The 23239-nt window shown below is 39.9% G+C and overlaps 1 protein-coding gene across 1 annotated transcript; it reads left to right on the top strand.

Annotated features, from left to right (window-relative positions):
- The first annotated feature begins 307 nt into the window (after positions 1-307).
- Positions 308-23160, top strand: scin (scinderin). Its single transcript, XM_030740726.1, has 16 exons — positions 308-572; positions 6541-6695; positions 7495-7656; positions 7750-7899; positions 8936-9028; positions 12425-12557; positions 12660-12748; positions 12843-13058; positions 13964-14085; positions 15502-15592; positions 19834-20004; positions 20077-20254; positions 20636-20757; positions 21799-21876; positions 21949-22009; positions 22438-23160. Exons 1-16 carry the CDS (start codon positions 380-382, stop codon positions 22599-22601), a joined length of 2178 nt encoding a protein of 725 aa, XP_030596586.1. The 5' UTR covers positions 308-379; the 3' UTR covers positions 22602-23160.
- Positions 23161-23239: the final 79 nt, after the last annotated feature.

Here is a 23239-nt window from a genome sequence, read left to right as displayed (position 1 = left end):
TCCATCTAAAAAGCTTTTTTTTTTCCCCAAAAGATCACTATTTAAAAAGACACATTTATAAAGAGACATATTAGGTCATCATTTTATTTTACTATCAGCACATATAGTAGTTTTTCTTTGGTACAGAAGACAAGATGCTTTTGTGTGTGCTTGTGTACTGAACAGCTTTATTCAGGCATGTATACTTCAGAATGCTGGTGTATGTTGGCAGTATGCAGACACACCCACTTTGTGTGTATTAAAAGGGTAAGAAAGCAGAAGCTGAAAGACTGCTGCTACACAGTCAGGCAACACCCAGGAACAAACCAGCAGTGTCTTTTTGCTCTCAACCATCCCACCCTTCTCACCTCTTCAGTCAACTTCTCAACAGCAGCTCAACATGGTGCTCGAGCACGAAGAGTTCACCAAAGCAGGCAAGAAAGCCGGCCTGCAGATTTGGAGGATTGAGAATATGGAGCTGGTCCCTGTGCCCGAGAACCTACATGGGAGCTTTTACACAGGAGATGCTTATGTGATTCTCTACACTGTCAAACAGAAAGAAAGTTCTTTTTACCACCTGCACTACTGGCTGGGTAAGTGACTAAAACCCAGTTCATTGAGTCATTTTTTTCTTTATTGTTGCACTCAGAATAAGGGAAATGAGTTATAATTGGATGTAATAATCTATCATCTATCAAGCAGCATGGTTACTAACCGGGATTCATAAACAAGACCACATATCCCCCATATTAGCATCCTTACACTGGCTGCCAGTCAGTTTTAGAATTGATTTTAAGCTTTTACTATTTGTTTTTGAGACGTTGCATGGGTCAGCGCCTCCCTACCTCTCTGATCTTATAAGCCTGCATACTCCCATGAGATCACTGAGGTCTGCTGAGCAAACGCTCCTAACTGTCCCGAGGTCAAGATTAAAACACAGAGGTGATCGGGCCTTTGCAGGTGTTGCTGCAAAACTCTGGAACAAATTGCACCTTCATATCAGGACCTCTCCAACAATGGACACTTTTAAAACCTGTTTGAAAACCCACTTTTGTTCTTTGGCTTTTAAATGAGACTGAGTCTTGAGTCCTGGAGACATTATTGATGCTGTTTTTACTTATGTTTTATTATTTTATATATACATATATATATATATATATATATATATATATATATATATATATATATATATATATATATATATATATATATATACATTGACATGTTATCTGATATTTTATGTCATTTCATTTATTTTAAGTATGCAATACTTTGATCAGCTGCTGTTCTTTTAAACATGCTTTAGAAATAAACTTGACTATAATTGGAAGAAGTCCCATTTCAGAGCGGTCCTCTGGGGTAACAGATAAATCTCAAATTCCAGGGAACCAATCAGGAGCTTCCTTAGGCATTCTAAGGAAAGAAAAAAGTGAGATAGAATTACCGAGAAAACATTAAGTGGTATGAACTATTTCATATCTTATTCTTATCCTTGTTATAATGGTGCAATCAAAGTGCTGTATATTTTGATCATTAAAGTTCATTTCTGCTGCTCTTATCTTAATTTTAAACTTTGTACCTAGAAATAATGCAGTCACTTCAGGAAACTTTCAAGTTTTATCCACCCTGATGGCTCACTAAGGTGCAAATTGTTGGCATGCACTCAGTCAAAGTGACACTTATCCTACAAACTGGTTTTACAGTGTGTACACATGAACACAGTGGCCACTGACAGTTGCTGTCCTCTTTGTTACATGTGCAAACAAAGTGTACTGTGTTACTGTCATTAGTGCAACAAGTGCTCAAAAGTGCAAAGCAACCATAGCCAGGAAATAACTTAAAAATAAAGAGTTATTCTGGTCAAGTAGCTACAAATTGTAGCATCAACCATCATCGTTTTATATTCGGGAAGGGGGGGGGGGTTCAGAAATTGTAATCTTGTTACAATAACGTGCCATATTAGTTGTCATCATAGAGCGGTTTGCTGGAAAATAAAAATCAAAACATAAAATGAACCTTGTCCTTTGAAAATGCTCTCTGATGGCAAGTGAATTTGACCTGTTTGAAGTTTGAGGTTTATAGCGACCCCTGGAGGTTCTGTGACAAATCACTGAATATTTTTGAATGGCCTTTAATAGCTTTATATGCATTTGTGTATTTCCATGTAATTTATTTTAGATTATGTCCAGACATGTCACAATACTATGCATTTAGTAATATTTGTACAACTGATATTCATCAGTTCTGAAAATGAACTTAGAGCAGCATGTTCTAGATGTACATGTATTCAGTTTGAGTGTAATCTGTGACTCTACTCACTCCAAAATCAACTTTCTATCTGGTGATCATCAGGCTGCTTTTCCTATAAGAGGTCTATATTCCTTCCATATACAATTCAGGTGGGGACAGATTTACCTTTTATTTTTTTTGGCTGATATTCAGATGAAGCTAAACTGCGTGGTATGTTTGGCATGAAACATGAAACGTTAAAACTAAAATTAGATGTGAGCAATATGAAGATGTATGAGGAAATACTAAAATACTAAGGAGACTCATTGGAAAACATTTATGGTTACTGTGAGCACCTTTAGCAACAGCTGCAGTAAACACTGTTTCATTTCTCCTTATGACACAGTGTTTAGTGAGAGTGAGCATTCATGCAGCCACTTATGCAAACAAGGTCCTGCCACAAGACTTTAAATACATTTCACATGCTGTGTTTGCACATGTCAGTTGAAAGGCACTGATCAGGCATGCTGTAAGATAAAAGTGCAGTTTTTAGACGAGACTACACCAGTTATCTTGATTTATGTTGTAACATGTTGATCAAAACCTGAAATCAGCTGTAGCTGCTAACGCTGATAACCTTCAGAGACAGCAAGACAAACTCCATGTGCTTCTTTTTAATTTTAATTTTAATTTTTTAATAGCTGCATGAAGTCCCACCTTCTTTTCTGTGTCCACTCTAGGTGACTGTACGGCAATTGTGTGTTCATTGCTGCACATATGTCTTGTTGCAACCGGCTATATGAATTTACAGTTTACAGCAACAGGTGCTCTTTTTTTTTCTTGTGGGTGTCTGTTGTACTTTTGGAAACACTAGGAACCACAGTACGTCTGCAATTTGACTGCAATGTGCTTTATAACACAGTAATACAGTACTGTTAAGGTTTTTAAGCTATGATGGTGCCTGCTCAATCAGGACTGTGTATGAGTGGGAAAAGAATTCACTCAGGCAAATATGGGATAAACCATATTAGTTGCACCTCTAATGCTGATTGCTGTTGGTTACCTTCCCTTCCTACATTGTAATTACAGCTTACACTGTATAGTGTACCCTTTCTTAAACTGTAATTTCACTTTATTTGGAGTTTCAGTCTAGACTTACAGTATAAGAGTGGGACACTATGAAGGGGGCTTTGTCAAAAACGTTGCTATTCAGATGCTTTATGGAAAGTCGAGGACCCAGATTTTCTTTTCATGGAAGTGTAATGCTAAATTGATAGAGATATTTTTGTCACAACATGACTTGTTATATTTTAAATTTTGTAGACACAAGGAAATGTCAATACTGATGAATGTGTTGAGTCTCAAGTGCAGCTTTGGTCTGTTGGTGCACTTCCTTCCTGCAGCTCCTTCTGCAGTAGAAGTCACCACTGCTAAGATGTTTACTTGTATTTACCCTTCTCTGTGAAAACCATTAGCATCAATCATTAACCATCATCCATCTAAGTGGATGCCTCACACACACTCTTCTTGTAACACTTGACCACCAAACTTCTCATTCAGTTTGTGCTAATGCAGAGTGAGACAGTGAGAAAGAACTACCTACTGTCAACCTCCAGTGCTCATCTAATCTAGCTAAATTATCTCTCAGAAAGTATGACAGGCCAAAAGCATTTGTTATTTTAAGGTCATTGATGATGATTGTGTGATTTTAATTTTGAGCAATAAAGGAACAACATGTCAGAGTCCAGTGTTTGCTCTGATCTAGCTTCTCAATTTGCAGACTTTTTACTCTGTAACCATTGCTTTCTATTTTGAGATCTGTTTCCATTTTGCTTCCAGTGTACCAGCGTGTAGGATTTACTGGACCCATTAGAATAAACTGAATATTGTATATTAAATCATTTGGTGTATAATCACAGGTTTTTGGCTTTTTTGCATTTTTATATTAACTTGAACTTGGTGGCACTACAGAACGTGATGGCCAGTAGGCTCACCTACACTTTGAAAAAGAGGGTGAAAGAGGGAATGTTTAGGTTGCAGCGCTGCTAGAAGCCACTAAGTCCTAGTCATTGCTTTTAAGAGGCCAAAGGGAATGCCGGCTCACTCTGAAAGATGCCAGGGTGTGACAAATGCTCTGAGATATTATCCTGGCGATATTGCAGTACTGTAAAAATTTGCAGATTAGTTAGGACCAGGTTTGCGAGAGCAGTTATGACCATCAGCTCTAAATTACAAACTACAGACCAACGTGAATTTGGAAATGCAGGCATGTTTATTGAAAGTGAAGTCAAATAAACAAAAGAAAAATGATAATAAAAAGGGGGGAAAAAATATTCCTTGTTCAGTTCCGGTTTTGACCCACATTTGAGTTAACTATAAGTTAAACTGAATTGGTTCTTTTTGGGTTAAACTCTCAGGTGCCTGTGATCACAGTTATAGCTCAGTTTATCTCAGTTAAGCCTAATTCAAACTTCACTCCTTTCACTTTCTAAACTGATGTAGGATATACAGTAACAGTAACATATGCGTGTTACAAAAATGGCAAAGTACAAAAACGGGTTGAATTGCAGTGCTAAAAACACAGAATCAGTTGCCCACAGTCGTCTGCATGTTGCAGTAACAGAAATGATGGTTTATATTACAGTTCAGATGTGAATTGGTTTTCTTTTCTCTGGAATGTAAGTTGATCCAATGGGAACAGAAAATGTCTGTGGAGGCTGATTTCTCATATGGGCTGCTCGCCATTTTGGTTCAACAGTCTGGTTCACAAGCAGATTTTTCAATGCCAAGATCTCCACTCAGATAAAAAAAAATACAAGAAAACCCAACAACTGGCACTGTTACCTGTTGTGTAATGTAAAAAATCAAGTCTATTTTGAGAATAAACTATTTTTTATTTACTGTGACCTTAAATGAGAGACTAAATCCATAAACTCAGCAGGAAAAAACAGAAAGCTGTTTACCGATAGACTTTATAGCACCAGACGTCTTTTTGCAGTCACAACTCTGGCCATCTAGTGGCCTTCAGATAGAATGTCTGTGTAGGTTCTCAGTCATCCAGGTCATAGTAGTCTCTGGAGCTTGATTGATTATGTGATTATAGAGGGTCACGACCACCTCCTGGGGACTACGCCCAAATACCTGGGTCTCCCCACCTTTTGGTTTGAGAACTGAAGAAGTCCAGTCACCTTTTTTCAAGCTCCTGACACTTCAGATAGGATGTAGGCTTAAGGCGCTGCCATGTTTTACATTGTCTCTCTCTGCTGCTCACTCTCGTCTGTTCTGAGTGGTGCTGCGGTTACAGTGATCAGCTGTCACTGGCAAATTTGATAAGGGAACAATACAAAAAACAAAACAAAATAACAGCTGTGATTAATTATAACTTCTAATATTCAATTATGAACAATTCTAAAATGTTCAAAATATAATTCACATTAGGCCTAATGATCCTTAGCAGGATCATCTTGCAGCCATGATTCAGCAACCTGGAGCTCAGTGCTGTCAGAACAGTGGAGCAATTTCAAGATGGAAAAAAGTGCCACCACTCTCCATCATCCCGTTTGACTGCCCGTGGAAACTTTGAAGTCTTTCTGCTTCCTGGGAACCATCGTCCCCCACAACCTGAAGTGGTAGCTTAACCTCAGCTCCCTTATCAAAACAGCACAGCAGAGGATGTATTTCCTACAGCAGCTGAATAAATTCAACCTGCCAAAGTCAGTGATGGTGCATTTCTGCCCCTGCATTACTGAATCCATCCTCACCTCCTTCATAATAATCTGCAATGCTGTTGCCACTGCCAAGAAAAAAAATGCCAATTGCAGCATGTCATCTGTTCTGCTGAGGTGATTGTCTGCAATCTGCTTTCTCTTTCGAGGCCCATATATATCTTCAGGGCCCTGAGGTGGACACAAAAGATGACTGCTGACACCAAACGTTTCAAATCACTCCCCTCCAGCAGGATGCCACAGTCCAGCAGGAGCAATACCTCACAGCAAAACAGTTTATTACTACTTACATGTAACAAAGCCTAAATACATGAGACCAAAACAAATTCCTTATTTGTGTAAAAACTTAGTGATTTTGATTTTCATTCCATCTGGGTCAAAATAATTTTTTAAATATCAGCCAACTCTAAGGAGGTAATCCTTAGGTTCCTCTGTATCATTTTACATCCAGCGATCAGTCTCTGGGTGAACACTGCAGAGACAGCACACCATCTTTGCCTGCTGTCCTTATGTGTTTATAATTTCAGGAGCATCTGAGTTCCTGCCTGTGAGAAGAAGTGCAGATTGTTCAGTGTTCTTTGTTTGAGCCTATGTTTATTCTTTAAAGGAAACGAGTGCAGCCAGGATGAGAGCACTGCTGCAGCCATCTTCACGGTGCAGTTAGACGACCACCTGGGTGGGAAGCCAGTCCAGTACCGGGAACTGCAGGGGTTTGAGTCAACAGCCTTCACCAGCTACTTCAAAGGAGGGATCACTTACAAAGTATGACGTGAAATTCATTGAGCTGCGCCGAGCATCACATCCAGTTGTGGCATTACTAAGAACGAAAGCTAAAATAAATATTTGTCCAAACTGATCTTTTAAGTACAGAGCTTTATGTCTACAGCTCCTGGAGCACAAGGGCCAACTTCATCATTGCATTCAATTCATGGAGGAAAATAACATTAATCAAACTATAGCCTTGCAGCCAGACTTCTTTCTACGTGTTGTTTTGACACTGTTGTGGAGCAGTCTCGAATAAAGTTTAAAATATGATAGTGTAACTTTAGTTACCCTGTATATCAGTATGATTCTGGTGTTTTGTTGATATTCTTCAAGCATTCTTACTAACCAGACTGTATCAGTGGAAATGTTATATTGTTGGTTCATCCTGAGGAATGTGTTTACCACATTTTATGGTGTTTGCCTGGTTGATTTTGATTTTAATGAAAAGCACCAGGCACAAGGCTCCATTTAGTCTTGTTTTCATTCTTCCACCTTAGTTTGTACTATAAAGTTGTACAGATGCTCTTCAAGGGAGGAGCTGCTTAGACAAGAAGAACGTGACAGTTGTTAGCAGAGAATCTGAAATATTTTCTGTATTTTCTGTGAATTTAGGGTTGATGGTCTAAATTGCTTGAACTGAAGTTTTAATCAAGAAAGAAAGAAAGAAAGAAAGAAAGAAAGAAAGAAAGAAAGAAAGAAAGAAAGAAAGAAATTACAGTGTAAACAGTAAAGAGGAGAGTAAGTAGTAAGACAGTAAACAGAAGAGGGCTGACAGCATGATGTTCTCTGCCCTCAGACAGGAGGTGTGGCCTCAGGTTTCTACCATGTGGTCACCAATGACCTTTCAGCACAGAGACTCCTGCATGTCAAGGGTCGGCGTGTTGTCAGAGCCACCGAAGTCCCCTTCACCTGGTCCAGCTTCAACAGCGGGGACTGCTTCATCGTTGACCTCGGAGATGTAAGGACAACCTGTTATATGCAGACACTATGTATGATCAAATAGGGCCCAAAGACAAGATTATGTTGCTAGTTATTCCCTTTCTGTCTGTAGAAGATCTACCAGTGGTGTGGATCCAAGTGTAACAAGTATGAACGACTGAAGGCAGCACAAGTGGCCAGAGGTATCCGTGACAACGAGAGAAATGCCCGTGCAGAAGTGATAGTCATAGAAGAAGGAAGTGAGCCATCCAGATTAACACAGGTAAGTCTCATTTCATTTGAAGGTCCTGATCAAACCTGTGTCTAACGCAGACACCCACATCTCAGCCAAAACTGGTGCAAGATTGGAAAGTCAGCGTTAGTTCTGGTTTCTTTTTCTTGCTTAATAATTCACTTTAACTTCATTTGTTATTCGTGTAGTGTTGTGAAAGAAATTTGTGTCTTATCTTATTAGTATTATTAATGGCATTAATTGCTTTTCAAATCTATTCTGATCTTTATTAGCAATTCCTTGCTTTGCTAAAATTTCATAGAATATTTTCAGATCAATGTTTAGTTTATTGGCCTCATACATTTGTTACAAAGTTTCTTTGGTAATATAATTATTGCACCATTCATATAATCTCATTCCTCCGTAATTTGCTGGACAAAGACACTTTTTAGCTTTGCCTTGTGCACCACCACAGTGGATTTGAACTAAAGCACGTACTATAATGCTTCTGTTGCTTTAATTTTTGTGTGTGTTGTGTCAGAGACGCGTGGGTTGATACAGATGTGATTGTAAAGCTGGAGGACTCATACACATAAATGCAATGGCGGAAAATATTCATCATTTTTTTCACATGCACATTCAGTTCAGTTTCATTTACAGTATATAGCAACAGTTCACAACAACAGTTGCCTCAGTGCTCTCAGTATTTGTGGAACAGTAAATGCTCTGTGCTTGCAAACAGTGTCAGGAGCACACGTGAATGACAAGCTCTGCTACACAAATGTCTCATAACAATTTCAGCTGTAAATTCCAGCATTTCCTTATTTAGGTAGGAAATAGTGGAAGGTACACCTTAAGTCCAATATACTAATTATATAATCATTATATGTAATGTATGTTAAAGGAACTTTCTGATATATCACAAGTGCTTACATGTTGTGTTGTATGCTTTATTGTATAGATATTGTGTTTTTGTTTAACTGCTTAGTTTGGATTTACTGGAAGCATTAATTTATTTTCCTTTTTTTCTATTTTGTTTGTTTCTTTTCTATTTTTTTGTTTGCTTTTCTTTTTTTTACATGAACAGGTTCTTGGAGACAAGCCAGAACTATCAGAAGGAGCTGATGATGATGATATAGAGGCGGACATGACCAACAGAAAGATGGCTAAACTATACATGGTACAGTATTAACAAACTCAAATACATTAAATACAAAATACCCATAATTCACTACAATGAGCCCAAACATTATGACCATTCACAGAACGAAGTGAATAATGTTGACTAGCCTGTAAATGAATGAGGTCTTTTATAGCACGTTTCTACTCTAGTTGAGCACTTTAAACAACACATTTGCATTCACTCATTCTACATCTAAGTGCTTTCTATCTAACATTCACACTCCAAATGCATCAGGAGCAACTCGGGCTTCAATATCTCGCCCAAGGATACTTTGGCATGCAGACTTGAGTAGCCAGGAATTGAACCACCAACCTTCCAATTAGTGGATGGCCTGTTCTAACTCCTGAGCCACAGCCACCCCCAGTAACACTCATGCATGTAAAGACATGGAACACAGAGGGTAAGTTAACAGTTTACAGGGCAACTTAGACTCACCAGTTCACCTAATTACTTGCATGTCTTTGGACTGTGGGAGGACCCTGGAAAACCCAGAGAAATCCCACGCAGGCACGGGGAGAATCAGGCCCCAAGCTGGTTTCAAATGCAGGACCTTCTTGCTGTGAGGCAACAGTACTAACCACTACACCACCATGCTACCTACAGAGACAGCAAACCTTCCAGAAAACAGGACATTAGAAGACTAACAAGAAATGGTGTCTGGACTACTGTTGTGAGTTCCATAAATTTAAGGTTTCCAACTTACTGTAATATAAAATTTTTGTTGGTTTCTCTTTTGCTGCTGAAGCAGAGAATTTCTCCTGAGTAGAGTCCATGCTCTCACGATTGCCCCAAGTTAAAAAAATGTGTCGAAGTTTTTATGAATTCAGCCTGGAAACAGTTTTCTGACCGAGCTGACCCAAATAAACCAAACAGGCATATTCTAACTTATCAGATCATTCTGGTGGTGAGAATGAGAGCTCCTAACCTGCCACAGAAGAATCTACTGTAATGCTAACGATAGTTTTTGCCCTTAAAATTGCTGTAGTGATTTACCAGAGATACACAGTATTAATTCATTATTCAGAGTGCGCAATTTATATTTAAAAGAATAAAACACAAAGTTGTTTGTGGCAGGCAGTTTACTGCATGAATTATGCAGTCTATAAATTATTTGTAAAACTACTGATAGGACATCTAAGTAACCTTTTATAATTCATGTTATTAATGTGCTTATTTATGATCGGCCTTAAGAAAGCCGGGAAAAGTGTCAGGAGGTTCCTGCATTTTAAGACACACTCACTCAAACACTATGATTAAAAAAATACTATAGAGGGACATCTGTGGTTGGGCTTAAAATACATTGTTTGTGGGGGCTGGGACAGCTGTCATTGTCACTAAGTGCCAAAACCAGTTTGAACACTAATGGCGTGTTAATTCTCTCCTACCTGTCAGCATATGCAGTTTTTGCATCTATTAATAAATAAATATCTAAATAAATACTGCAGTACTTTTGTGGCTGGACACGTCTGTTGTTGCATTTGGTCGCTTTCACAGTTGAGCAGAATATTCAAATGAATCACAGGAGATGAACTAAATTTAGCGACAGACACCTCAGTGCACTGAGTAATGCTGAGAGGAAGCAGCATGACTGCGACTGTCACAGCAGTAACAGTCTCATGACTGCGACTGTTACTGCTGTGACTGTTAATTTATGTGGAAAGCCGGCACATCAGCAGCACAGGATCATCAGCTGTAGTGGCCAAATCTTTGGGTCTCTCCCCTGAAGTATCTTTTTCACTGAGTTTCACCCTAAATGTTTTGAACACAGCTCCACATATTTCTACCATATTTCTTTCTGCATGTAGAGCATTGTTGCTGCCCTCTGTCGTATCACATCTGACAGAACCCAGCAATAATCAGTTAATGTTGAAATTTCTAATTTACTTTTTGTTTCAGTGCAGTTAGATAATCATTTCATGCTTTCATGTTCATTAGTCAGCAATAACAATCAAGCGCAAGCAGCTCATTCGGTGTGCACATCCTCTACTTTATTTTACTTTAACGGTGTTTTCAGAAAGGTTCAACATTATGATTCTCTTAGGATTATACTACTCCTGAGCAAATTCAAAATGTATGAATATACAGCATAGCAGGCTGCAAATGAATGTGCTTCCATTATCACTGCTCCTCCTGGTGGATACACAAGACATTGCCACCAGTTTTCCTAAATGCTGCTTAGGGGCGTTACCATTCCTGGTCACACTGCCCACATCACAAGCGGGGCCTCAGTACAAGGATTGGCCAAGGTCCCGTCACAGACCAGCTGCTCATTTTAAGTGGCTCTATCTGTACAGCACAACTAACTGAGTGGAGGGAAACAGACACTGACACTACAGCTGGAGAATTTAGAGATTTGGGGCTTTCTTGCTTCTTCAGCATGTCTTCTTTCAGACTTGATAATGTCTGTAATATATGTTTGATGGTTTACTACTCCTGGTTTACTGTACATTTATGCAAACCATGAGCACATGGTTACCTCCTGTGAGTTTCTCCATATGTCAGCTATTGATTTTTAATAGCTGACATCTGCATAATGGAGCCATCTGATAGCGTCACTCACGGGGTTTAATAGTTTACGTTTTTCCTTTGTGTCCTTAACTTTAAAGGTACAATGTGTAAAATCGAAATGTCAGTATATTATGGCTCGCAGCGAAATTGTTTTCTTACCCCTCCCAGTGCAAGTGCATAATCCTAGCTACAGTGGCCACTGTAGGACAAACAACTGGCTGCCCTTCATGTGTAGTGTACCCTAACTCTAACGCCCTAACAGTACAGTGATTATTCAAGGCCTTGCATGAAAGAAGAAGGATTTTAAATTCTATTCTAGATTTAACAGGGAGCCAATGAAGAGAAGCCAATATGGGAGAAATCTGCTCTCTCTTTCTAGTCCCTGTCAGTACTCTAGCTGCAGCATTTTGGATCAGCTGAAGGCTTTTCAGGGAGCTTTTAGGACAGCCTGATAATAATGAATTACAATAGTCCAGCCTGGAAGTCATAAATACATGAATTATGACTTCTAGGCTGTCACAGAGTGAATTAGCATCACTCTGTGACAGGATGTATTTTTAGAAATACTGTGCAAGTGCAAAAAAGCAGTCCTACATATTTGTTTAACATGCGCATTGATGGACAAATCCTGGTGATAAATGATTCAAAGATTTCTCACAGTGTTACTGGAAGCCAAGGTAACCTATATAGACAGCTGTTTTCCTCTGCCCTGTCACGACTAATCTTTAGACCATATGTGGACATGAGGAACAACACGCTTAATCTCTACTGTAGATGTGATCATCACAGCGAATCCACCTACCTCTTAAAATCAAATGTTATACGCATGCTTGTGGTTCTTAAATGAAGCCAAGAACAATCATCTGATTTGTTTTATGTTACCAGGTGTCTGATGCATCTGGATCCATGACAGTGACTGTTGTGAAGGAAGAAAACCCTTTCCTGCAGAGTGACCTGCTATCAGATGAATGCTTCATCCTGGATCATGGCAAAAACAAAACAATATTTGTATGGAAAGGTGATTAGACAGGATCAGCTATAGGTTTTGGTACCTGGTTTGAATGGTAGCAAGCTGCTCAGTTTCTTATCAGCATTGATCTCATCTAATTTTTTCCTGCAGGACATAATGCTAATCCCAACGAAAGAAAAGAGGCGATGAAAACAGCCGAGAGCTTCATCAAGCAGATGGGCTACCCACCAAACACACAGGTTTACTTTCAGTTTCACTCAGTGAAAACTCTTGTAAGTCCCTTCTGTAAAAATGGAAATGGTTCCAATGATGTTGCTGCTGATGGTCCTCCAGATCCAGGTGCTTCCAGAAGGAGGAGAGACTCCCATGTTCAAGCAGTTCTTCCTTGGTTGGAAGGACAGAGATCAGAGTGAGGGTTTTGGGAAGGTGTTCACCACTGAGAAGGTAGCGAAGATCCAGCAGGTGGAGTTTGATGTCTCTAAACTTCATGAGTCCCACCACATGGCAGCTCAGTACAACATGGTGGATGATGGGAGTGGAGAAACACAGGTGAATAATAATGTACATCTGAAACTATGCTAGTGTTGTCTTTTTACCTTCAGTTTTAGCTGGAGTCCTAATACACAGTAATAATTTTACACAAAAATTAAATACTAATAATGACATGCTTCATTTCTGTGGAATCAAATACTTGTAACGTTAACTATCTACATATACACACACACACACAGGCCGGGACTCGAACCCGCACCTCCCACACCACAGCACAGTATATGTATGTGGTCGCCAACTTCACCACTCACCAGCTGCCCCAGAAAGTACTTTGAAGTAGAAAACAGTGAATGTGTGTGTGTGTGTGTGTGTGTGTGTGTGTGTGTGTGTGTGTGTGTGTGTGTGTGTGTGTGTGTGTGTGTGTGTGTGTGTGTGTACATGCAAACGTGCTGTATAAAGTGCTAGGCCATTTACCATTTCTTGATGTCAAACACTTCCTCTAATCTATCAGTGGTACGTCCATGCAGGGACTTGGCTGTCTGTCTTCAGGTGCCTGAGGCACTCTTGGAGCAGCCCATTCCATTGCTCTTAGACACCCAGGGTACTGAACTTCAAATGGAGAGCTCTGTGCTTTTGAGGAGTTTTCATGTCTTAACATCAGTGGCATCAATCTCCTCCTGTGGCCATCTTATTACTCCAGATTACCAATAGGGCATATGGATCTTATTCCTACCATTGAGCTGGCTTTTCAGCACCCATCTTTGGTATTTGGCTGTTGCTAACCTTCGTGCCTCTTTATCATGGTTCCCATTGGCCTGTGAGATACTCTTGTACACACACAATAGCAATATGGTACGAGGAACACTGGCTTAAAGGACTTCAAAAGGTTTGTGTTTGTTGAAAGTTGTCATGGTACTACTACTACCAGTAAAATAACTGTTCTTCTTGTTCTCATTTTATAGATCTGGAGGGTGGAGAGCAGGGGTAGAGTCCCAGTGGAACCTAAGAACTATGGCCAGTTCTACGGTGGAGACTGCTACATCATTCTGTATACTTACAGGAAGGGGCAGATAATCTACACCTGGTATGACACTATTCACAAACTGAGCTAATTTGAATACAATACAAACACTCAAATTATCACCACCAAACTTCTTGTCCCAGCTGCTGTTGGTAAAAAGGGGACTGGATGACATTTAGGACACATTCCACATGGACATTAGCACTCTTGGCTGCATATTTTACTCCCCTGCCTTTTTTCCTTTGTCTATCAGTCTATTTTGTCTAACTTCATCCAATAACAGCCAGCAGGACTTGGACTTGACTGCTAGAGGAGACGAACAAAACAGAAAATTACTTTTTGAAATCACAAAAAAAAACCTAAATAGTGCAATTAGCAGATTAAAAATCAAATATGACTCAAGTTAGTGAAGAATTTAAAAACAAATAGTATAAAATCTTCAAAGAGGAACTGTCCCCATCACTCTTAAATTCTTTTAATCAGACTGATTGAAGGCAAACTGTCCCCTTATTGAAGGAGGAAAAACAAAGATCCCTGATTCATGCAGACCTGTCTCACTTCTGAATGTAGATCAAGATCTTTACCTCCGTTTTCTCTGAACAGTTTGAAAAGTTTATGTCCAATTTACTTGATCAGGATCAATCAGGAGTATATTTGGTTGGAAAACTTGATTTGTTTTTTTTGTTTTTTTGTTTGTTTGTTTGTTTGTTTTTTGGGGGGGGGGTAATTTTGTTTGTTTTTTTACCACACCACATATCAAAATTAATTCTCCAAGTTATTGGAGACATGTTGGAGGCAGTGAGGAAAATTAGACACCAATCACTCACATATAATTTGATCACGTTCCCAAATAAAATTCTGGCCCCCTTGTAAAATATTGAGATATGAGATTTCCAACACTGCTGAAATTTTGTATTTCTGTCTTTTTAAACAGATTTTATTGTTAAATATAGTTTTGGCAAAAAAAAAAAATAGTTACAAAAACTCCAGATCAATCCGAATCACCAAGCCTTAAGCTTCAGATGGTAATGCTATGACATCATGGAACAGTTGTCTGAGATAAAGAGGAGAAATGGAAAGCTTTTTCTCACAGCGCTGAGGACGCTGCCATTGCAGGAAACCCTACAGACAACCAAGACTCATAGTGCACCTGAATTATAGCTTTCTGCCCCAGGTGTGTGTGTCTGTTTGGTAGAGTTTTTTTTTTTCTGTTTATGTATTAAAAATACTAAACAAAAAGTGGAGAGAGAATGGACTGAGTGAACCTGAGTGACAAAGTTCCCGACTGTTGAACCAGAACAATGAGCTGGAATAAGCTAAAAGCTCAGAATTGTAGAGCTGGTAAAAATTCTCTTTTTGTTACCATGAGTGAGACAGTCATTTGATCCATTTCTATTTTAAGAGTATTGATTAGTGCAGTTTTTAGATTTACTGTAATTTGTCAAACTGAATATTGATTATTGTTCCTGTCTCCTGCAGGCAGGGAGCCAGCTGTTCCGTGGATGAGCTAACTGCCTCAGCGTTCCTGACTGTAGAGCTGGATCGCTCACTGGGAGGAAATGCTGTTCAGGTAAAACACCAGTATCAAATAAATATGAACAGCACATGTACTGCATGCCTAAGTAATTGCTTATAAATTACAGTACTGTGCAAAAGTCTTGAGCCACTCATCATTTCTTTATATTTTGCTAGAAAAATAGGAACTAGGTGCAGTGATGTATTATAATTCCATCCATTTTGACAAGATCCCCCAAACCACTGACTGAAATGCAATCAACCCATAACATTATGTTTTTAAAAGAATCACTGTAGACACTCACTGTTCCCTCCTACCCTCCTCCGTATACTTCAAATGATTTGTATTATTGTAGGGTCTTTACCCACAATACAAAGCGCCTTGAGGCGACAGTTTGTTGTGATTTGGCGCTATATAAATAAAATTGAATTGAATTGAATTGAATTGAATTGAATTGAATTTGAACCAAAACTGTTCATTTGGATTGATCACTCCACCTGATTTTCAGTCTAATTCTTGCATAATTCCTCCTTGTTTCCCTACCTTAAGAATGACTGACAGGCACCCTTTCACTGAGACATATGCATCACTCAGGTCCGGTGCCAGGTCTTTATTGTATTTTTTTCCTATTTTTTCTATTTCTCAATGGCATGTACAGCCTTCCATCAGCTGCTCTGTGTACTGTTTGCAGTCGTTCTGGTTTTGGTTCTCATCTGCTCAGATGTTTCCACTCTAATCATCTACAATAGCCAAACACTCATTAATATTCTTTAATGAATGATTTAAGGGTGAATCCAGTGAATTATCCTCCACTTCTGTGGGATGTACCTGAGGGACTACGCCACTGACCCAGCAAGCAAGGATCTGGATACCCAAATGGCTCTGCTGAATGGTACATCACTAACCAGCAAAAACTTCCTCCTCAATGACTTCTTCACCTCCCAGGAGTTGGATTTCATGTTTGTGACTGAGACAGGGCTTCATGTCGGTGACTGCTCCTTTTTCAAAACTTCTACTTCCTGGCTGTTCTTTTTCCTCGCAGAACTTTGGCAAAGGTGGCGGATTAGCTTCGATATTTAAATCCAGTTTTCACTGTCGCCAGGCCTCAGCAGATCCCCCCCCGCCGTGCTTTGTGGTGTGTGGTTTACTGACCACGGAAGTGCATGAAGGATTTTGTCAGTGACTGCGCTGAGTTCCTAACGGCTCTATATTAAAATATTACTGTTGGTGATTTAAACATTCTTGTTTGTTGTGAGAGTGGATTGCTGCTAGACTTTCCCAGCAAACAAGGGAATGTTCAGGGAATGTTCGCTGAAAGTTACAGGAATGTCCGCACCCCCCCTTGGGGGGGCAACGTTCCCTGAAGGTCATGTAGGAATGTTTTCTTGACATTAAGGGAATGTTTGCTTTCAGTAAAAATGATGATTCAGACGACATTCCATGAACGTTCCCCAGACCTTTAGTTTTACCGTGCAGGTCAACCCTGTACTTGATAGCAGTACATAGCAGTACTCCCATTTTTCCTCTCACACCTCCATCCTTAGCCATCATCCTGACTGTGTTAACCAGTGTTACAAGGTCACTATCACCTGCTCATATGATAAAAACACACAGTGTCACACACCTCTGAAGATTTTACAGGCAGTTTCAGCAGCAATTTCTTAATTATTTTCTCATATTATTTATTCGCTTTTTATTGTGGCACCAACAGACACGTTTGCCCAGGTGCTAGTCGGCCACACTTACAGCTCCTCCCCGGTTTGCAGTGCAGGGGGTAATCATACTCCTAACTCTGTGTTATCCCTTCCTCCTGAATCCACGTCCATGCCACTACTTCTAACTATCGGTATCACAGATATCAACATCTATCAGCAATTATAATAGAGGAAAATGCTTTTTCTTTTTGTTCAAATGCAGTAAATGTAACAACAACAGCAATTAGTAAAGGTTAGATTAGATTCAACTCATTGTGCGCACAAGGCACACAACAAAATGATCGTTCCAGATCACTCATCCAGAGACGAGCATCTGCGGTCATGCAGCCAAAGACCAGCGCTACTGTTAGGCAATGTGGTTTAAGTGTCTTGCCTAAGGACACAACACAGCACAGGGACAGGGGCTCGAACCTGCAACCTTCCAGCTACAAGGCAAGCGCCTACCCACTGCGCCACTGCCACGAAAGGTGATCCTAATGTAATTAAATATTGGTTAAAAATACCATACCACAAAGCACGGTATCCCAAATTATTGCAATGTAGGTTAAACAATGCAAGACTTTAGTCACCACCTGTGCAACAATATCCAAAATCAATCTAGTTTATTTCATTCTACAAAACCAGATTAAAGAATATCCAAGTTTTTCCTGCACTTAAATTTAGATCAGCTTTATGAAGAAATACACATTTTGATTAATTTATTTATTAACAGATCAAAGCAAATGTTCAACAAATTCCACGTTGAGTATTTCAGGCATCAGTGTTTTATATCGTCTGCAGACTGTGCAGTAAAGATAGAGTTGGATCTCAGCAGAATATACATTTAACCAGCTGTTAACAGACTTCCCTGAAATGGAAGTGAAGCTTAATTTAAAGAAGGATTTCACACATTGTAGATCATATACCTAATGAAAAATACTGTGGTTTTCTTTCCTTCACCACCTGAAGGTGAACAGTTCATCCTCTGAAGCTCAAGCACACATGGGTTAAGCAGCAGGACAGTGATCCAAAACGTACCAGCAAGTTCACCTCTGAATGGCCTGAATAAGATCAAGTGGCCAAGTCAAAGTCCAGACTAAAATCCATTTGAGTTGCTTTGGCAAGACCTTAAACAGGCTGTTCCTCCATTGTGTTTCTGCAAACACTTGATTGCAGTTCTTGCTGCCAAGGGCAGTAAAACCAGTTATTACATTTAGGGGACAATTACTTTTTTCTTTTTACATAGGGCCAGGTAAATTTAAAGAGAGGGAAGATAGTCAGTACTGAGGCGATTGCCCTACCAGAAGGCAACGTTGCAGAAACTGAGGACAGCTACAAGTACCTTGGAATCCCACAGTCAAATGGGAACCATGAAGAGGCCACTAGGAAAGCTGCAACTGCCAAGTACCTCCGGAGAGTAAGGCAAGTCCTGAAGAGTCAGCTGAATGGGAAGAACAAGATTCAGTCAGTCAACATCTATGCCCTGCCAGTCATCCCTGCTGGGATAATAAACTGGCCAAAGGAGGAGATAAATGCAACTGACATCAAGACAAGAAAGCTCCTTACCATGCATGAAGGGTTTCATCCCAAATCCATCCTGAGACTGTATGGAAGGAGGCTGAGGACTAGTGAGTGTCAGAACCACAATCCTGAAACAACAAAGATCCTTGAGTGCATCAGGAAGATGGCCACAAATGATTATGTGCTTAGTGAATACCTCAGACTGAGGCTGAAAACCTGATATTGAAAAATCCCACCAATGGCTGGACAAAGCAGGACTGAAAGACAGCACAGAGGAACTAATCACGGCAGCACAGGAACAAGGTCTGAGCACAAGATTGTTAGAGGCTGGAGTCTACCACACAAGGCAAGACCCGAGGTGCAGGCTATGCAGAGATGCCCCTGACACAATCCAACACATAACAACAGGGTTCAAGCAGGCAGGGCATACATGGAACACCATACCCAAGTGACTGGCATAGTATACAGGAACATCTGCGCCGAGTATGACCTGGAAGGCCCGAGGACAAATGGGATATGCCCCTACAGGTGGTTGAGAATGATCCCGTGGGATATCTAGATACAGACAGACAAACTGGTGATGGCTAACTAACCAGATAAAGTAGCATAACGTAGTGGCAGACAAGCAAAGAATGAAAGGCGTATTGATAGACGTTGCAATACTAAGTGACGGCAACATCAAGAAAAAGGAACATGAGAAGCTCGAGAAATGCTTAGGGCTGAGAGAAGAGCTAGAAAGGATGTGGAAGGTGAAGGTAACAGTGGTCCCTGTGGTAACTGGAACATTTGGGGCAGTGACCCTCAAACTGGGAGGATGGCTCATGCAGATTCCAGGAATGACATCAGGGATTTCTGTCCAGAAGAGCGCAGTCCTAGGAACAGCTAAGCTACAGCGCACAACCCTCAGGTTCCCATGCACTCTGGTAGAGGACTCAAGCTTGGAGGACAAAGACCGCCTGCAGGACGATTGGGGAATTTTTATTTATTTATTTTAATGATAAAGAAAGGCAGACTTTACTATTTGTTGTGTTTTAACTTCAAATTGGCCTGTTACAGTCAGTTCGCCTTCTGTGGTTTCAGGTCAGAGTGTGTCAGGGTAAAGAACCCCCACATCTGCTGAGTCTTTTTAAATCTAAACCCCTCGTTGTATATAAGAGTGGTACATCCCACCTTGGCCATCATCCTCCTCCACCTCCAACGCAGCTCTTCCAGGTCAGACGGAACCTGGGCAACATCACCAGGATTGCTGAGGTGAGAATTTTTCTGACTTTTTAGTAAAAAAAATTGTTTATGTAAAGATGCTAAACTTCTTGTCTGTTTCAGGTTGATGCCAGTGCAGCCAACCTAAACTCTAATGACGCCTTCTTTCTGAAGACCTCTGATGGGCAAGGCTTTCTGTGGATAGGCAAGGGGGCCAGTGAGGAAGAGGAAAACGGAGCTAAAAAAATGAGTGAAGAGCTGCAGTGCAGCACCAAACGCATCACTGAAGGACATGAACCAGGTCACGATCAACATTTGGCACACATGAACCAAATATGCTCATCCACATATATATATACACACACAGACACATGCTTGCACGGGAATGTATGTATTCACACAGTATATGCATGAATTCTTCATTTTATTTTGAACACTTATTGCAGAGGGGCAAATCTTCATATACAAATATCTTCGAAAGTGAGCATTCTTACCAGGCCTCGTGTCTCATCATTTTCACTTTTCATGAGTATTTTATCTGTTTTGAATATTTGGACTTATTTGTTTTTAAGTACCTTCCACAGCAAAACTAGTTTTGAATTACAGCAGAAGCTATAGTGCTGCACATGTCTGCTGACTGTGATTATACCCAATTCTGAGATGTCTGTATTTCATACTGCAGCTAACTTCTGGGAAGCATTAGGAGGGAAGAAGGAGTACCAGACATCAGAGAGGCTGGAGAGTCAAACTATGACTCATCCTCCTCGACTCTTTGGATGTTCCAACAAAACTGGCAGATTTGTGGTATGTTTGTCATTTTTCATTCTATTTTGATTGGATTAGGTCACATACACAATTAACAAATGTATTTATTTATAAGCCACCTGTCACAAAAACAAGAAAACACAAATATTTTTTAGAAAAACTTGTTTAAAACTTAAAATTATATTTATTTTATAGTTATTTATTAACCAAATAACAAACTGAATTCATATTTTTTTGCTCAAATTGGAGCCAGCACACTGGACTATTATTTGCCACAACTATAATTTAGCATCGTAATCAAACATAATAATGTGCTTTACTATTTTTTTTTTCTACTGCTGTGTAAAAGTGAATCTGAAAATTCATGGAAAACATTAACAATTTTCTTTAGCATTAAAAATATCTTGATTAAAGAGCTTGCACATACTGGTGAATTAACTATTCCAGAAACATAAAAATTACCAGTTCTCTTATTTTAGAGCAGCTGTGGCATAAACCTTACACTGGGTGGTGGTCTAATACATTTGTTAAGCGCTGTATATATGGTGGGTATTCCACTAGTTTGTAGGAGGGGGTCCTAACATTCATGTCCTATATTCATCAGATTTATGTGGCACATAATGGAGACATTACAGATTGTTCTATACTGCCAGATTTCTAAATGGTTTCATGCTTCTTTCTGCAACTCTATATAGCAGATAGTACAGCACTGAAAAACCTTGGGAACCTGGGAAAACAGGATATTAACAACATAGGACCCTGGTCATTTTGCTGCTTCACAAGTAGTTATGTGATGTTATATTTTCCAGTCTGACAATCAGCACATTTCATTATAAAAAAAACCATGCAAGACCCAAACTAACCTATATTATGATTCTTTTAGCACTTAGAACGCAGGTTCCTGTTATCCACAGCAGTTTGGTTACTGCTGTGGGCAGCAGTAGTTATTTTCCCCATGTGATCAGGTAGAGCAATGCTATACCAGCTCACGTCTCCACAAAACTCTCACACAGCTTTTGGAACATTTTTCTGTGCACTGATCATTGAAATGTGACTGAGTATAAATATTACTGTATGCAGATCGAGGAGGTTCCAGGAGAGTTCACACAGGATGACTTGGCTGAAGACGATGTGATGCTGCTCGATGTTTGGGATCAGGTACTCAGCTGTAGGACATGATAAAAATCTCAGGAGAAACTGAACGGCCAATCACAGAGTCTTCTGTTGTAGGTGTTTGTCTGGATTGGAAAGGATGCTAACGAGGTGGAGAGGGCTGAATCTCTCAAATCTGGTGAGCTTTTGGATTTTTAGCTTTACTCAGGTGTCTATTAGGTAGCATGAGACACACTACACTATAGAAATCATACCACAAAGGTAGTTCTGAGCACTTTAACAGGTGGTTAAATGTCTGCCTGAGAAGAGATGGATGAAAAACAGCTATCTGTGCTAACTCTGGTGTTACACAAACCCTGCTGCATAATGGAACATTGCAGTGCCTGCATTAATAGGCTCATATTACTTAGTGTGTTACAGTGCTGCATAGTCATACACACTAGGGCTCAGGAAACTGATGTGATAATGTGAGAGATCTTTATCGGTAATTCCGAATCTAGTTAGTTAACTGAACACCATGCCAGCATAACTTCCTATTCCACCACAGGAGGTCACCACTGACATGTGAAAGAGATTCCTGTCTGTGACTCACTGCCTCCTTTGCAGCCAAACAGTACATCGAGACTGACCCGAGCGGCCGTGACAAGCTGACTCCCGTGGTGGTGGTGAAACAAGGCCATGAGCCCCCCAACTTCACAGGCTGGTTCCTGGCCTGGGACCCCTCCCACTGGGACTCTATCACCAGGAGCGTGAAGTCTCTGAAAGTTTAAATTATTCACATACTGATTCAGCCAGAAATATTAACCTTTTTATTATCAACACAATTATAAATCAGATCAGTCATATCCTTTGGAGACGTGTTTCCAACCTTTACCTTTCACTTTCATTATCAGAACGAAACTTTTCCTTTAAAGCGGTCTGTCGTTGAATCCTTTCAAGAGAACAATCCTGTATTCACTGCACATTAAGCCTCGTTCTCACACCAGCTCAAACAACTGAGTGTTTGGACCGACTCGAGCTAGTTAAGCAATTGTAACTTCCACTTCTTGTAGAAGCTTCCTTTGATAGCAATCAGTAAATAAAGACTTTATGACACACATAATGTTATGAATGTTTGTCAGGTGAAGAGTGGGATTTGAAATAAAGGGAAGCTAACAGAGCTTGTCCCTGTTAGTACTCTCACTGTAGAATTTTGGGACATCTCGATGATAAATTACAATAGTCCAGAGTATCATTCTGTTGTAGGCTAGTTTTTCTTTTGTCCCTCAGCCTGTTTAAACACACCCACAGTGCAGGCAGTAACACATAAAGGGGAAAAAGAAAAAGCACGCACATCCGAAGGAGTAAAAAAGGGTGCTAGGACAAAAAAACAGTAGTGGAACAAAGATTAAACTCCACACACTCAGGG

Source organism: Archocentrus centrarchus, chromosome 11, assembly GCF_007364275.1.
Source record: "Archocentrus centrarchus isolate MPI-CPG fArcCen1 chromosome 11, fArcCen1, whole genome shotgun sequence".
NCBI classification, from domain to species: domain Eukaryota; kingdom Metazoa; phylum Chordata; class Actinopteri; order Cichliformes; family Cichlidae; genus Archocentrus; species Archocentrus centrarchus.
The sequence above is the reverse complement of the archived record's forward strand: the minus strand, read 5'-3'. Positions and strand labels throughout refer to the sequence as shown.

Coding starts and splice junctions, on each gene's coding strand:
- scin (XM_030740726.1), top strand. CDS start 380: ATGGTGCTCGAGCACGAAGAGTTCACCAAAGCAGGCAAGAAAGCCGGC. Junction 14,086..15,501: donor GGGCAGATAATCTACACCTG/GTATGACACTAT, acceptor TGTCTCCTGCAG/GCAGGGAGCCAGCTGTTCCG. Junction 20,758..21,798: donor ACAAAACTGGCAGATTTGTG/GTATGTTTGTCA, acceptor TACTGTATGCAG/ATCGAGGAGGTTCCAGGAGA.